This window comes from Amblyomma maculatum, chromosome 1 (assembly GCF_055883805.1).
Source record: "Amblyomma maculatum isolate TAMU_Amacu chromosome 1, ASM5588380v1, whole genome shotgun sequence".
In the NCBI taxonomy this organism is placed as follows: domain Eukaryota; kingdom Metazoa; phylum Arthropoda; class Arachnida; order Ixodida; family Ixodidae; genus Amblyomma; species Amblyomma maculatum.
In genome coordinates, this window is record NC_139344.1 from 374,321,482 (window position 1) to 374,338,852 (window position 17,371).

General features: G+C 46.7%; 2 protein-coding genes across 3 annotated transcripts in view; one reads left to right on the top strand and one right to left on the bottom strand.

The window, feature by feature from the left end:
• The window catches only part of LOC146208272 (kelch-like protein 10), a 38,596-nt gene extending 26,136 nt beyond the window's left edge, over positions 1 to 12,460 (bottom strand). Inside the window, exons 1-2 of the mRNA XM_084592405.1 lie at positions 9,474 to 12,460; positions 2,272 to 2,488 (exon numbers count right to left, since the gene is read on the bottom strand). Of these exons, the coding sequence (XP_084448531.1) occupies positions 2,272 to 2,488; positions 9,474 to 9,712 (456 nt within the window). The 5' untranslated portion in view covers positions 9,713 to 12,460. The remainder of the gene's footprint in view (positions 1 to 2,271; positions 2,489 to 9,473) is intronic.
• LOC146208271 (sodium-dependent nutrient amino acid transporter 1-like) overlaps positions 1 to 17,371 on the top strand; it is a 140,450-nt gene that overhangs the window by 30,306 nt on the left and 92,773 nt on the right. The gene's annotated exons all lie outside the window — the stretch shown is intronic.

Consider the following 17,371-nt stretch of genomic DNA (forward strand, 5'->3'; position numbering starts at 1 on the left):
TGTGTTCTGAGCAGAGTCGGGGCATTAGAGGAATGAGTCCCCGGTATCACCCCTCTCCCGTTCCTATAGGTCTCCGGCCTCCCGCAGTTCCGTAGGTAAAGAGGCTATGCAAAGATACTAAGCTCTGTCTCAGAAGACTTGTTGCCTGTGGTTCTGGCGGTCACCTTCAGCCACCGACCTCGACCATATTCTACATTTCGACAGCTGAGGCTGGTGAAATGTGTCATGAGGAACGAACGACAAGCGTACCAACAAGGTCACTGTCACCTTTCCTAAAATATTCTGACTGTCGCTCAAGAACCTTGCTATTTTTTCCTCGACTGTACTGCTCGGTTTTGTGGTACGGATGACGCCTTCAGCGTTCTGCGAAGACCAAGTTGAACCGTTGCCTTAACAATAATGTCGCAAGATACCGAAATCCTGCATTCCGATTTGGCAGCCTTGACCAGATGATCGCGCCGGACTGTTGGCGATATACTTGGTTCTTCCTACACTGGGACAGTAGATTATCGATCGCGCTATTTCGAAACCAAAATATAAACAGCGACACAACACACCGCGGTCGTTGTCCATTGCATGGAACCCTCTCCTGCACTTTAGTTACTTGAGACATACAAGATGTCCTATTGTCACATGTTCGAACCTTTACGTTTGTGCATGTCTGCGCTGCACAGTAGACCTGGGCCTTGCACATTGCGGAACCAATATCCAGCCTTCTAGAGGCACGTTTAAAAAGCCTACCATCCACGATCCCTAAGCCTCAACGATGTCACAAAGGAACGCCACCAGGAGTCAGCTACGGCTCATCGACGTCCGTCTTCATATCCCTGATGTTGACTGCATTAATGCATCGTAACTTCGTACGGCCTTTTTTGTACGCTCCTTTGATTTCATCTCCAGCCGTGCAAAAGTGCGTTTGGCGCTCCGCGTAATCTGTTTCCTTCAAATATTTTATTTAGCTGTGGAGAGTTACAGTGGCTAAACCCTCTGTTTTCCGAGTTAAAATTGGAACGTGAGTACGGGCACAGGGAACCAAACCAAATTGATTTCTTGGATTACATACGAGCCCATTATGACCATGGGTGGTCCGCTAGTATCGTGACAGCGTTATTACAGAATTGTAATTCTTTCTCTGACATAACAATTCCAAGCCCAATATTTTCATACATTCAGTAGCTAGCTCAGCTCTAGTCGCAGCTGTTCCCCTTGTGTCGTATTCTAGTGAGCTGTGCTTTTACCCTCTTTTAAAACCAGCTCTTGCTGGTCCTCCATTCACCATCATGCCACCTCGTTCTTTTGCTCGAGTTGCCAATTAATTGAGACGCTAATTTTCGAAAATGAGAGATGTGTCAGTCATGTTGCGATTCTTGCGGCTCTAGCCTCTGCGCATCGTCTCTGTGCTTAGTTCGTGATGCCGGCTCTCCTATTTTCGGAGCCAGTGTACTAAGTACTTCCGTTGCTGTATGTCACATGCAGTATTTGAAGCCACGCCTTGTCACTCAGTTTTTTTTTTTCGAATTTAGAGACGCTTCACGGCTACAACTCAAGATTTAAGTTAAATGAAGCCCGAAGGAGGCCTTTCATAATAACGTCATGGTCAACTGGATTACTCCATAATGAACCAGTACTAACGGTCGCAGTACGAGAAAAGCGGTTATCCACAATGGCACTGGAACCCGTCGGTGCCATTGGATGCTTCTCAAGGTCGATTGCGGCTTTGTTATCATGTTGCACCCGCCTGTAGCCCTTTTATATTTCCTGTGACGTCTAACACGTTTATGCACAGCAGGGAGATAATGCTGTTAGCTTTACTGCCATGCCATTCTGCTCTTTTCACCCCGCCGAGGTTGCGCAGTGGTTACGGCGCTCGACTACTGTACCCAAGGACGCGGGATCGAATTCCGGCCTCGGCGGCCACTTTTCGATGGAGGCGAAAAGCAAGGCACCCGTGTGCTGTGCGATGTCAGTGCACATTAAAGAGGCTCAGGTGGTTGAAATTTCCGGAGTCCTCCACTACGGCGTCTCTCATAGCCTGAGTCGCTTTGGGACGTTAAACCCCACAAACCAAACTAAATCTGCGCTTTTCATCCTAAAATGCAGATGGTATTGAGTTCGTGTCGTGTGTATTCGTTTACCGTGGTGCATATAGGTATACCTGCAACCCCCTGCTACAGGCTATCCACCGGCTCTGCTGTCCACTAGTATTTGCCATGTCAGCGGCTGTGCACTATGAACGCACAGCTGTAGTTTGCTTCAACTGCCCCAACTCACGTTGTACATCTCGGCCGTCTCGAGCACTTGGTCGATGTTGTGCAGCCCGATGCGCGTATGGAGCGGCGCCTGGTACGCGAAGTCTACGAGCAGGTCTAGCGTGTCGCTGCTCACGTCGCTAACAACCACGCGGATGGGTGGCACCCACTGTTCGTCGTCCTGGTCTTTGGTCATCGCATCTTTGATTACTCTGAAGAGGTTGTTGCAGCCGGTGAACCTGCAGTGGGATGAGACAGCGAGAGAAGCGCGGAAACGTCATCACTACTCGCAGTAAACACGAAGAGCACACTAACTGAATTCAGCGGAGTGCAAAACATGAAGATCCTGAACAACTTCGCGGTAAGTTCGTGTACGAAATGAGAACATATATCAAATTCTAGGTGCGCTCCAAAGTAACACATCGGCTTACTACTGAAGTCTACCCACTAAATGCGAACACTTGCTTAATTCTAAATGCGCCTTAAACCAACTATATTAACAAAGAAACGCTTTGCCTAATCGACGTGGTCTAACAATGGGCTACCACAATTGCAACGTCTCTGCTCTTCTTTGACTCGACGCCTCTCATATGACCTGGCCTCAAGGACGCGAATGAGATACTCTCTATGAGACATCCGCGGTGCAGGTAGGAAAGCAAGTAAATATTGCCGTCAACTCTGGGAAGCATAAATGAACTGCGCACGCCAATCCATACCCCGTGATCGGACCTTACGAATGCATTCAGTAGCCTTATGTTGCATTTAAAAAGACACGGCAATAAAGAAAACGTGACTTCAATACGCCAAGAGTATTAAAGGCGTCATAACCAATGTGGAGTCATGATGCAAGTTTTGCGGAGTACATGGCTGCTTCCTCATTCTAGCTAGCTACGTAATGAGGACCTTATGGAATCCTTGATTACCTGCAGCTGAATGAGAACCGCCATTCTAGTATTTGAGGACTGTTGTATGTAAGGCGTAAACATGCGGCCCGAAAGGGAACCATGCCAACTAAAAATTTAAACCCAGGTTGTACATTTCATTGCTTACACACCCGTCGGCTTCACAGAGCCTAAAAACGCGCTCAAGATAGATAGTAATTAAAATATCTCATACCCTACGTTTAATTGAGCCGGAAACATTAGCAGATGCAAAGCGAAAACTAGTGAACGTGAAGGAGACCGGCCCACCGCACGGAGGGAAGATAGGTATTAAGCGACGTGTGAGGCGTTTGAAGCCGCACACAGTACTCAGATAATCAGATATCGAAAATAAATAAGCCGCATATTATGGAAAGTAAACAATGAATGAATGAACGCTACCAATGACAACGCCACGCTCCGCGAGCTAGCGTTGGATCAAAACGTGGAGTCGAATTTTGCTGTCGCGTTAACCGCGCCCTGAAAACTCTTCGGTGTAGTATGCCACGAAGACGTCAAGTGTGCACGACAAAAGTTATTGCGTACAAGAAAATTTTGAGAACGATTACAATATTTCCTAATGTGAAATTTAAGTGCAGCTCTTCAGCTTCGGCAGCGCGAACGGTAGTGCCCCTCGGTGGCGCAGTCAACCGTCGATTACTAGAACTGGTTAAGCAACTGGTTACGGCAAGCAATTGGAGTATGAAGGGTCCTCTCGGCGGCGGTGCTTAGCTGCTGATCCGGCGGTATACACATCTTGATTCTGTCGTCGGTGGCGCTCAGTTTCTGCTCGGGCAGCTCGTTTAGTAGCAGCGTCGTTCATTCTTCTTCTTCTTCTTCTTGGAAGGCAACGCTGAGACTAGCACGACATGCGCGGACAATATGTCTTCTTCCTTGTATCATTACACGTGCCCACGAGAGGGGATTGGCCAGGGTTTAATGAAGACAGCCAACAATAATCCGTATACTGGATTAGTTAAAAAAAATCAATGATAGACTAAAGAAATAGAAACATATTGTTACGAGTGGAAATTGCGCATCGATGGGCAACACCACTCTGAAATCGATGGGCACCGCTTAACCGCACAACTCAACACTTAGCCTCGTCTTCGTCCACACACCCAGACACTTCGTTCTTCACTTGCTGAATGCCAGCATGGTGCACCACATAACATCACCCCCGCCGCAGAAGCACAGTCCCGGTGCGTTCTAGATAAACGAAGCAGGGCGTGAATAATACGGCTTGAGTCGTGTCACATGCACAATGTCGGAAACTCGTGGTGCAGAAGACTTCGGGTTCAACGGTTCGATTTGGTATGTGACGTCGGTGATTCGACTTAAGATACGGTAGGGGCCTGTGTAGCGTGGTAGAAGTTTTTCGCACAAGCCCACCCGGCGGGATGGGAGCAGTACGAGAGAGCCTGCGGCGTAGTGCACATACCGCGGTGGCGACTTTTTTAACGGGATTGCTGGGAGCCTTGGGAGGCAAAGAACCTGTCGCGAGCAATTTAGCGAGCATCATTAGCGCGGGAGATGGCATCACGAGCATAAGTACTAGTAGCGGCGTCAGTAGTGGGTAGCGATGTATCAAAGGGGAGTAATGGGTGTCGTCCAAAGAGCAGATAAAAGGGAGAGTAACCGGTGGTATCATGACGAGAAGAGTTGTAGGCGAATGTTAGAAAGAATAGAAGAATGTACCAATCCCGATGGTCGCCGGAAACGTACATTGATAACATATCTGTGAGCGTACGGTTATGAGGCGTTCTGTGAGGCCGTTGGTCTGAGGATGATAGGCGGTGGTAAATTTGTCGCGGACGGTGCACACACGAAGTAACTCGTCAACTACTTTGGAGAGGAAGCAGCGACCACGATTCGTGAGTAGTTCACGAGGGGCACCGTGTTAGTATTCACATCGTGGAGGAGGAAATCAGCGACGTCTGTAGCGCAGCTAGTCGGGATCGCGCGGGTAATGGCGTAGCGCGTAGCATAGTCGGTTGCTACGGCGCTCCATTTGTTGCCCGACGCAGAGACTGAGAAGGGTCCAAGCAAATCAACACCAACACGGAAAAACGGTTCAGTCGGGATGTAGATTGGCTGCAGGTGTCCTGATGGCAATACGGATGGTTTTTTCCGATGCTAGCACAGCTCATATGCAGCCACATAATGATGAACTGAGCGATATAGACCCGGCCAGTAAAAACGTCGGCGGACGCTGTCATACGTGCGGGACACGCCAAGATGTCCAGCGGTGGGAACATCACGAAATTTTTCAAAGATGGTGGAGCGCAGATGTTTTGGAACGACGAGCAAGAGCTCAGCGCCATCAGCTCGCATACTGCGGCGGTATAGTGCGTCCCCTTGGAGTACGAATATGGCGAGGGCAGGATGAGACTGGCCGGTAGTCAGACGGTCGATGATAGACAGGAGCGCGGAGTCCAAACGCTGTTCGTCGGTTCTGTGGAGAAAGGCCGATAAAGACAGGACGCACGCGTCAGTCACAGGTCGTAGAGCTGGGAGGATCGACAGGGTGATGGGACAAGCAGTCTGCATCTTGGTGAAGCCGACCAGACTTATAAACCAGGAAAAAGGTGTATTCTTGCAACCTTAACACCTAGCGTCCCAAACGTCCAGTGGGGTCTTTGAGTAAATAGCCAGCACAAGGCATGGTGGTTCGTGATAACAGTAAATGGTCGCCCAAACAAATAAGGGTGGAATTTTGCAATAGGCCGAACAAGAGCTAGGCACTTCCTTTCTGTGATAGAGTAGTTTTGTTCTGCCCTAGATAGTATAGTAGGCGGTTGGCATACGCAGTCATATTGGTGCGGCCGTGGTGTCGCTGAGTGAGGATAGCTCCAATGTCGTGTCCACGTGCGTTAGTGCGGAGCTCGGTAGGAGCCGAAGGGTTGAAATGGGACAAGACGGGTGGATTGGTGAGAGCAGCGAGAAGTTCGGAGAAAGTTGCAGCTTGGTCAGGGCCCTTAGAAAAGGACGCATCTTTTTTCAGTAGGGCGGTCGTTTCAGAAGTTCTGGACGAAACGACGGAATTACGAACACAAGCCGAGAAAACTTCGAACATCACTAGATGAACGTTGCGTGGGAAAAGTACGCAAGGCGCGAATCTTATCGGGGTCAGACTGAACACCAGCAGCATTCGCTAAGTGGCCAAGAATTTTGATTTCACGATGGCCGAAACTGCATTTCTTGGATTTGAGTTGAAGGCCGGCGCGCGGCGGAATAACTCGAGAATGGTAGAAAGGCGAGAGAGGTGGCTTTCAAAAGTGGATGAGAAAACAGTGACGTCGTCCAAGTAACAAAGACAAGTCGTCCACTTGAAGCTAAGCCTAAGCGCACAGCTCAGCACTCAGTCCATATACCCATACACTTCGTTCATCACTTGCTGAATGCCAGCATGGTGCACCACATAACAATATCATTCAAGATCGTAGAACTGAATTAAAGCAAAAAAATTTTGAGCCAAGGTTTTAAGCGTGCAAATTTCGTATTCATTTGTAAGCAAGGGAATCTTCTAGTGGCTGTGATGTAGTTGTTTAAGCATTCAAAAATTTGAGGCAACGCAAATTCACGGCACTCGCACCGTAGGAGAGAAGAAAACCTCAATTGGGGGGGGGGGGGGGGGGGGATAGAGATTTCTAAACGCACCCTTCTCTGAAGCGAGAACCTTGGGCAAGCGAGTAGGAAATGCCGAGTCATTTCAATCTCACCATAAGCCTCACAAAAGTTTGTGGGAACGAACACGCAACTCTTTATTATACATAAGTGAAGATTTTGGCGGGGGATCCTGCATCGCACAAGAGTCAGCGCTACCTCACACCGTCGTGCTTTACATAAACGAACCATACACGAGTGCATGGGATGTTAGTCAACGGTAGACAGCAAGGGAATATTGCAAATGGCGGCTATGTATTGAGAGCGCTGCAAACGAGACATTCCGAAAATGACGACACTAGGCGAACTATCACATCATGCCGATGAAAGGGCGGCGCAGAGCTCGTGCATGGCTGTGCTTTTTTTTTTTGTTTGTTTTAGAAATCGCCTTGACTCGTTACTCTTTCGTTCGACTGCCCCAGCAACGGTGCCAACGGCGACTGCGGTCTAAAAAATAAAATAAAATAAACGGAGACTAAACGCGTGAGGATCCCTCGATCCATAATACACGTTCAACCTAGTGAAGACAAAAACAGCGCGAACATTAATCTCTGTCTTTGGTGTCAGTGTGTTACCGACACGGAAGATTCTCTCTGTTTAGTTGATAGGAGGCGCTAAATGTCTCAACTGCGCAGATGATGTTCAAGTCAGTCCCAGATCGACTGCATGAGCAACGGGCACGCAATGATTATGTGTCCCTGACAGACAATGTCTGCCCTACATCATCATCATCATCATCATCATCATCATCATCATCATCATCATCATCATCATCATCATCATCATCATCATCATCATCATCATCATCATCATCAGCCGGAATATAACCATCGCAGGGTGAAGGCCTCCCCAATATTCCTGCAACTAACCCTGTCCTGTGCTAGCTGCATCCACTTGACTCCTGCGAACGTCTTAAATCTTAATCTTACCCGCCCCCCGCTGTGTTTTCCTTCCCTCGGAATTCAATTTGTTACCCTAAGCGACCATCGGTTATCCTCTTTTCGCATTACATACCCTGCCCATGCCCATTTCTTCTTCTTGACTTCCACTAGAATGTTACTAACTTGAGATACCGGTAAGCTGCTTGTCATAATCTGCGAGTACTTGCCTAATGAGCTCCATCCCAATCTTGTTCTCCTAATTATTTCTCTTTCACGGTCTGGATACCTGATTTCTACCTGTCAAAAGTAGACATCTTCGTGTACCACTTCCAGTGCTTCACTAGTACCTATTGTGAACTGCTGTTCCTTCCCAAGGCTGTTGACCATTACCTTTGTCTTCTGCGTATTGATTTTCAAGCCTACCTTTCTACTTTTCCTGTCTAGGTCATCAATCCTTATTTGCAGTTCTTCCCCCGAGTTGCTTAGCAAGGCAATCAGCAAATCGCAGATTACTGAGGTATTCTCCATCTACCCTTATCCCTAACTGCTCCCATTCAAACTCTCCGAATACTTCATTTAAGCAAGCTGTGAATAGTACTGGGGAGGTTGTGTCTCCTTGCCTAACACCTTTCTCTATGGAAATTTTGTTACTTTCTTTATGCAGAACTATGGTTGCTTTGCAGCCACTGTAGATATCATCCAGAACATTCACATACGGCTCGTCTACACCCTGATTTCGCAATGCTGTATGAATGCCGAGGTTTCTACTGAGTCAAATGCTTTTTCGTAATCAGTGAATGCTATGTATAAGGGCTGCTTATATTCAACGGATATGATCGATAGTGGAGTACCCTTTCCGAAAACCTGCTTGATCTTTTGCTTGAATGAAGTCAGATTGCCCAGATTCTGTTAGCGATTACCTTAGTAAATACCTTATACGTAAGAGACAGTAAGCTGATTGGTCTGTAATTTTTAACGTCCTTAGAGCCCCTTTCTTGACACGCGAGTGTCAAAGAACATTAAACGTATTGATAGAACGACACTAACAGACCCTATAGCGGACACCTAACCTGTCCGTTAGTGAACACGTAATCTACACTGAATAACTCGTGAGTAACGGACAAGAAATCGGCTTATGGCGTGCACTGATGATTATCAAGATGTCAATAACATATACTAACAAGTTTGCGAGAACTATACCGCCTGCATACAACGGACCATCATTCAGATGCACGAAGTATATGACAGGCACAAAGTGGAGCGGGTAGTGAATGTCCCATTAGAGGGCACTAAGAAACAGCCAATGATAAATCACATGATGTTCCCTTTATTTACTGCTGAATAGGTAAGGCTCCAAAGACACTGGGCGTTTCCTTTAATTCGGAAAAGAAACTGAATTTGCCATTAAAGGACAAAAACATGACTGTTACTGAACAGTGAGTAAACTTGAATACTGCTGCGTTTAAAGATAATGAATTCGGAATATTTGAACTGTATGATGCATAAGGTATACCATGTGTGCTAGTAATGGGTTCCAAATATCGATTAATGAATGCTAAACCGACTAGAAGCCCCTCACGGAGTTTGAGTTAATCGACAATTGGGACCGAATGTTGCCGTTATGAGCACGCCAGGCGACTCTGGGGCTTTCCTTGAACACCGGACTCTCAACGTATCGATGACGGCGACAACCTATGTCAGTTAAATAACTTGTAACTGCGAGAGGAAATTAGAGCGAGAAAAGAGCTGTAGCTCACCAGGCTGCCATGACGAACCGGTGCGCCCAAAACTCTGCACCGTCTGTGGCCCTGAACACGACGTCGCAATACTGGCGCGCCTTCCTCTGCTCTCTCAGGCGAGGCATGGCACGCGAGGTGGCTCCTGGGGCGAATGCGGGAGTCCAGCCTTCGTCGTTGAAGAGCAGTTTGGCTTCGGACGTGATGGTGATGAGGTTGTCCGCATTGGTGCCCTCGGTAGCCACGGCAGCGGAGCTCATCTCGGGTCGCTGTGCCTTTCAGCTCAGGGGCGGAAGGGCAGAGAGAGAGAGAGCGTCCGACTACCTGCGGCGCCGAAGACAGGGACACACTGGCCAGACGTGGCTGTGGCACCTGCGAACGGCAAATTGCGCGCGCTGCGCGGCTCGATGGCTGTTGGCTGTTGGCGCCCGTTGCTGATGTCTTCATTGATGCTGATGCTGTTGAGGCCATTCGTAGCATGTGCTTGATGTAGCTAAGGCCTCTCGTAAGTTTCCTAAGGTAGCATATTCTGAGGCTAAGTTTTCCTGGCGCGGAGCGTGTGAAAAATAGCTATTACTCATGCTGTTTTAGTATAATGCAAAAACATTACTTTTGTCTTATGAGTGAAAAGGTTAGTGAATTCGAATTAATCCAGTACTTTCTGGTTAGCGCTTAGTGTGATGAGCATGTCGATGGCAGGGGTAGTGATGGTAGTGACTATGTGGTCTGAACTTTTGAAACTGATTGGCACTGCGAGTTTAGTTTTCGAATATGCATCAGCAAAAAAGAAAAAGAGAGAGAAAGATTGCACTCTGGGCTGGCAGGAAGGAATTAAGTAAAGTTTTATTATTTAGGTTTAAGGAAAAGGTAGGGGTTGGGAAAGGTGGTACATTCCTGCCTTCAAGACCATGAAGACCCCGGGCGACACATGCCCATGACACGGCTGGGGATTGAATGTGACGCCTCCGAATTTTTGGTCGCCCCCAAAGTGGGTACGTGCCAAAATAGGCGCCCGCAAAACGAAGTTAACAGTGCAACTGAAATGTTTTAAAAGCGATCTGGTCAATCACCCGCTGTGGGCACTGATGAAAAAAGACGATCGGCCAGCATTTTTTATTTATTTTTGTATTAAGAATGAAAATAAGGTAATTTGGAAGAAAATTCGTTGCGGGCACTTAGATCTCTCTAAAGTGCGAAAAGGCGAAAGTCTTTCTGCGACTCTTTGCTCTTATTTGCCGCTTTTTCACTCATCTGCTTCTTCTCTTTTCACTTTTTTGTTCCCCTTTTCTCTTTTACACTTTCTAGTTTCTTTATTTAAAATTTTATTCTCTTTTACTAAATTTTTCTTCTTTTACTCTTAACTGACTGTTCTCGGTACTGGGACTCAATGGCGAGGCCTGCATTAAAGCTTTGCAACTTTTCTGTACGATTTCGTATAATTTTGACTTATTTTGCGCAATTTCGATGCCTATGACGGCCAAGGCTGTTTGGACGTCTGCACACTTTATCGACGTCTATGGCTATTCTGACGTCTAATCGGGAATTTTCTATTCTTAAATAATTGAATATTTACTCCACGTGAGCAAATTTTTGCCTTAGGGAATCTTTTACCCTCTATCTCATACAGCCGTTTTTTGCTCATAAATTACGTCAATCTTCGAGAGATACAGTGTGACATCCTTTGAGGACGGACACTTTGTTACGCGAGCGGTATACGCGCATAATCCAGGTGTGTTTTTAACTCTACATCTCATGTCGACTGCCAGGTGGATCACTGGTTAGGGCGACGATTATTAATAACTTCATAATCAAGGGGCAAGCATATGTGAATGCCTTCCGGACATTAATTGTTGCATCGAAAGATGTATTCCTATTACGTTAAAATTTAATTTTACGTTACACTGTGCTGCACTTCATTTGCGATAGTACGTTCCTCATACTGGATGCATTTGGGCGATTGAATTTGTGGGATTCATTTGTGGAGATTGCATTTGTGGAGAAAATCCAGAGACGTGACTGGAAATAAAATTGAGAATCGCATCTAGCATACTTTTACTGCCGTCCGAATGTACCAATGAGTTTTCTAAATGTTCTTCCCGTCAAGTTCGTCTTTACATTGCCGTGCTTCTTTTCGCTCGTCATTAACCGCGTTGTTCCAGCCACAGTTCTCAATTTTATTTCCAGTCGTGTCTCCGTATTTTATGTCTAGGTTATGCGCCCTGCGACCAAACGGGGTACAGCTGGTCAACGCACATTTGACGTCGCTGAAATTTTGCCTTACCTGAAAAATCGGCGCAGGTGTCCGCTGCTATGGTAGGTGCTTGGCACAGAACCTTCTGGTGTCCTTGAAATCAGGACTGTTCTTTCCTCTCAAAGGCGGCCATTTCAGACTCCGCTATAACTTTTGACAGGTCGTTAAGAGTGCCAAAGGGTACTTAGGTCAATATCTAGACAGGAGCAGGCAATGCGACATCTCCGTTCCATCGTCATCAGCGTCTAATTAAAATTCCTATGCCAGCCGGGGCCAGACTACATCTGCAAGCTTTCTCTATCATAGTAAACTCAAAGGCGCCGAAAAGCATACACACGCATACACACAAGCGAAGAAAACGGGACAGAGGAGGAGTACAAGACATTTATTCACGCAAGGGTATTCGGGGCCCTCTGCACCCCTGGGTGCCCGCACGGCCCCACCGCACTCAAACGAGCTGTAGTGTATGTGTGTGTGTGTGCTGTTTTCGGTGCCTTTACATTCACCATGATCAGCTACCAACTAGCCCCGACAAGAAGCTGCCTCTTTCTCGCACACATACGCACGCACGCAAGCACGCACACACGCAGCTCGATTTAACGAAACCCTATTTAAAGAAGATAACCCAATTCCCCCTAGACACCCATAGGATCCGATTCTTTAATTGACTAGCTCGAAATAATGAAATCAATTTCATGATCTGTCCTGATTTCATCATCATCATCATCATCATCATCATCATCATCATCATCATCATCATCATCATCATCATCATCAGCCTGACTATACCCACTGCAGGGCGAAGGCCTCTCCCATATTTCTCCAATTTACCTCGTTCTGTGCTAGCTGTATCCGGTTGAACCCTGTGAACTTCTTAACCTCATCCGCCCACCTAACTTTCTGCCGCCCCCTGCTACGCTTTCCTTCCCTTGGAATGCAGTTTGTTACCCTAAGCGATCATCGGTTATCCTCTCTTCGCACTACATGTACTGCCCATGCCCATTACTTCTTAATTTCCACTAGAATGTCGGTAACCTGAGTTATTTCTCTGACCCACTCTGCACGCTTTCTATCTCTTAATGTTACCCCTACCATTTTTCGTTCCACAGCCCTCTGGGTTGTCCTCAACTTAAGTAGAACTTTCTTGGTTAGCCTCCACGTTTCAGCCCCACAGGTGAACTGATTTAAAGAACCCTTTTCCGGAAAATAAAATTGAAAAGGCGTCCATTTTTCTCCGTTTTGTAGAGAATGCCTGTTTTTTTTTTTTTTTTTTGAATGCGAGTCAACGGTAACATCGCGTATCACGTTCGTCCCGATTTTACTAAAATGCGCCTCGCAAAACGAGATTTTAATTTTCGAATTTAATTTATCAAATGGCCTGTGATGTGATAGGTGTGTTTAGTCTGCTGCACTAATTTTCTAGAACACACGAGCGGACAAAATACGCTCTGGACACAGTTCAACTTCAGAGGAATTCGTGCGGTTGTTGCTTACAAAGCGCACGCAACCAAATATCACCGACAACATTGCAGGGAAATAAATTTGCAGTCCGCTTGGACTGTTCTTGCTGAGGTAATAATTTTTGCTGTCTCTTTCCATACGCACTCGTGTCCCTTCTGCCTTCTGCGTGATTCCGTTCCCTCAACGGTAGGGTCCTCTGAGCAGCGGCACCTGGCGACAGATAGCGGAAATATTGTAAAAAGCAATATTAGCGGGTTTAAAGCGTGAAAAGAAGTTGCAGGACCCAACCGTTGAGGAGACGGAATTACGTGTCCCTTCTTACCGCGGGCCGCTATTACATTTTCGGCCCAATGACGTGCTTCCCTCAGCTACGTTAAATCGATTACCCACAATGCCCTTCCAGGCGACCAATGCGCCCACCCGGAGCCCATGCAGCACGGAAAAAGAAATGCTACAGTGAAATCCGATCCACAGACATGTTGGGAAAGCGCTAAACTAAAAGCGCGATTTACTGCAACTAATACTGCTGACGGAGATCTGTCGCATCACGTCGTTTAGTGCACTAAAGGAAAAGCCGTTAACCGTGACGGTGAAACTTTGGAAACGTTAAAGGCATGGCGACTTGTGCGCCACGCCCATGTGTCGGGTGCTGGTAGTGGTTTGTTACAAATAATCAAAAAGAAGGATTCCGCCCTTCTAAGAGAAAAAAAAAAGCAAGCAAGCATGCTGCTGTGTGGTTTGCTTGAAGGACGGCTAGCGCTCTCCGTCCCCCAGCTCGAGGCTGCGCTCGGACGGCCAAGCGCCTGCTTTCATTCTTCCCGCGCACAGGACTTGAAAGACATCTTGCAGCCATCCTCTCATTCCTGTAGTAATATATATATATATATATATATATATATATATATATATATATATATATATATATATATATATATATATATATATATATATATATATATATTTATAAAGAACACTGGAGAGCACGTGCAGCAGTGACGTTGATCCTACGTCACTTTTCTATCGCGTGATTGCGCGCCCAGGATCTGCATAAATATCTTCCCCTTCAACATCAAGGGGTCTGAATTTTTGCGCATTGGACGGAGAAGATCTCATGGCAAAAAGGGCGACGTAGTACATCCTGGTTCTCCTTGCCATCTCAGCAGGCTTTGTTTTATTGCGAAAGCAATACTATGCCAAGTCTAACCGCTCGTCGCTGCTTGCCGCGTCGGTGTCCGCGTCCGTGGTCCCCGAGCCGGCGCTGCGCCTAACAGGTGGAGTGACGTCAGAAGAAGGAGAAAACGAAGAAAACTAAGACGAAAAAAAGAAAAAAAAAACGAAGAAGAAGAAGACGAAGAAGAAGATGCTTTCGCTTCATTTTCGTTCAGCAGCATTAAACCCTTCTTAATTCTTTTTACCTTTTTGTTTTCTACCGTCTTTCTAAGACCAGGTGGCTGAATAGGGGAGTGATGGGCGCCCGGCGTACAGGAGGAACCGGAACCGTGCACGACGGCTGCGCAATCATTGCTCCAATGTATTTCTTCTATTTGCGTGCGTGTGTGTGTGTGCGTGCGTAGTTACCGAGGGAGAGGTTTCGGTGGTTCTGAGCGCGCTGAAAAGCTCACTTCCGTTATTGTTGTTGATAGCGCATCCTTATTCCACTGATTTGAACGCGCAGAATGTGTAAGCTGTAAGAAGGCAGGTGCCTTTGCTAGGCAAAAGTTTATTCCGCTTGCTCGTGGTGGGAAGCCTGGTGACAAAGAAAGAATTAAAAAAGAAACAAAAAGGGAGCAGTGAATGCGTTAGCATTACGTTACCCTCTATTCATATTTTCTGGTAGGCTTTCATGCATTTCATTTCTCAGTAAAGTTTCTTCGCTCAAATTTGCTGAAAAACCACTAGGGAACGTTGACTTGCTCTTCGCTGAGTCATTGGTATTTTAATTTTTACATTATTTCCTTGACAGCCACCGCATGACCTGCCCCTCCTCTCCACTACTTAGGCCCAGACTTTTCGCTCTCATACGCGGATTCAAACGCGAACAAATATTTTATTTCGTCGTTCATTTTGTTTTCGCTGGTCCGCTTTCAATTTCATTGGAATCTACATTGAAATATGCTTTAAAAGAACCCTGGACAGATTTTACCCAGACAGCACACGACGCCCGAGGGACGTGCGAACTCGGCGGCCGAGCTGATTGCACGCCGCTGCTCAGTGCTTCGTTGTGTTAATGAAAGTACAGCAGAAAACAGGAAACTTAAACACCTGTTGCATATTCTGTTGTCTGCTTTACTCATTCATGTCAAAGGCATTGAGCACTAGTATGTAACTGAAATTTCCGTGACACATGCTTGCTGAGCTTTACACTAATGTTATTGGCAATTTTTACACCAATAGGGACCCTGCGAGCAAGTTCCGGGAAACATCTGAATGTCGACCTTCAAGTTCTGTTGGATGTGCGTGGGACATGATCCGGAGTCACATACGATAGTCCGACGGATGTCCGCAGTACGTATGTCGAACAGAAATGGATTTCCGTTGGACGTCCGAACCTCCGAAAAAGGACGTCCATCGTGTATCAATGGCCGTCTGGGTACTGAGTCGAGCAGACGTGGCGTTCTTTTCGCAAGCTGTTGCAGCGCCGTTGAGGACGAGAATCACGAAACAACTCCTTTCGTTGATAAAACGGATTGGCTTGACGGCAGCCGAAAGCCTTGGTCTTAGTCTAATTAATATTTTTTTGTTCTACTTACTAGAATTCCTTTTAGCATATGTAATGCCCAAAAGTAATTTTTTACTTTATTAGAGAAAAAAAAAAGGAATAATCTTTTTGCGCAAACGTATCGTTTCCTTCCAATAGTGAGCTACCATGTATATTGTACTACGCGCGGAGCGCAGTCGTAGAAATCGAGCAGCGAGCGCAGCTCGAGGAGGAGCCACGCCTATACGGGCTTATTTACTAAATTGGCAAAATTTTCCGGTTTTCATTTACAATGGCAGCTCGTCAAGCCGAGATTCTGAAACAAGAGATACCTCTGTGTCAACGGCCGCCCAAATTCGCCGCCTCTTAAGGCTAGACAAAAAAAAAATAAATAAAAAAAAAGTATGCTGAGGGCAAGGATCCGCCACTCCCCCATTCACCCCAACCATTCATCAGAGAGGCGGGGAAAAAAGGTAGAAGAAAAAAAAAAAAAAAACAAGCATGCTGAGAGGGCAAGAAGGACCAGAATGACAATACGTAGCCGTGACGTAGGTTCTACGTCGCCCTTGTTGACGGGGGATATCCCCCCCCCCCCCCCCATACACACACACACACCTCCTCATAACGTGCAAAAATTGAGTCCCCATAATCGTATGTCACGCCGCAAAAGTTGAGTTCAGACACGTAGAGTCTTGCGACCGCTTAAGCATCGAGTGCTTCATTTGCACTTCTAAATACAATATTAGCACAAAATGAGACTGTTCCTCGTTTACGACGGCCGTTTTCAAAAGCTTTTCACGAAGCCGCACATGTCGGCACTGTCGTAATGAAACGGTGTTTTCCTTCCCTTTTTCCGCATCCCCTTTTCGCCAGCGTGTGAGGAGGCATAAAAGTGCTCAGAGCGGCGACGTGAAGTTTTATTGCCCCGTGTCTTCACTGTGCGAATACAATAAAGGATGAACAGAGCAGAGGCGTAGAAGGAAGGAGGGGAGCGGGGGGGGGGGGGGGGGATGTAAAACTTTTTCAGGTTCACTTTTCGTAGTGAACGTCGCGTACACGTCCACTGCGCTTAGAACGAAACTACCGCCTTGAAAGCGGCCTTTTTAGTCGTTATTTAAATCGAATAAAACGAATATTCAAATAAAGTGACATATACTTCTTGCGGGTATTTAATGTCGAGGAGACGTCGACTGTACAGACTGCATAGGCCGCAGGACTACATGGCGCTCCTGTCCGTGTTGTTCTCTGCTGTCTGCCTTCGTTTTGTATGTGCGCCGTTTTAAGATGAACTACTTTAAAGTTGGCGGAGCGCAGTCACTGTGATGACTGAATTCAAGACGCAATATGGATGCTCTCGATAGACTGTGGTTCCTGTGAAGCCATCGGTGCGTGAAATCCAGCTGCTGGCGTGGAGATTCCTGGATCGTTCTCCGCGATGCTTTTTTTTCTCTGAACGAGCGGCCTGTGATACGAAACATCTGGAAATTGAATGCAGCGTTTCGGAGAGAC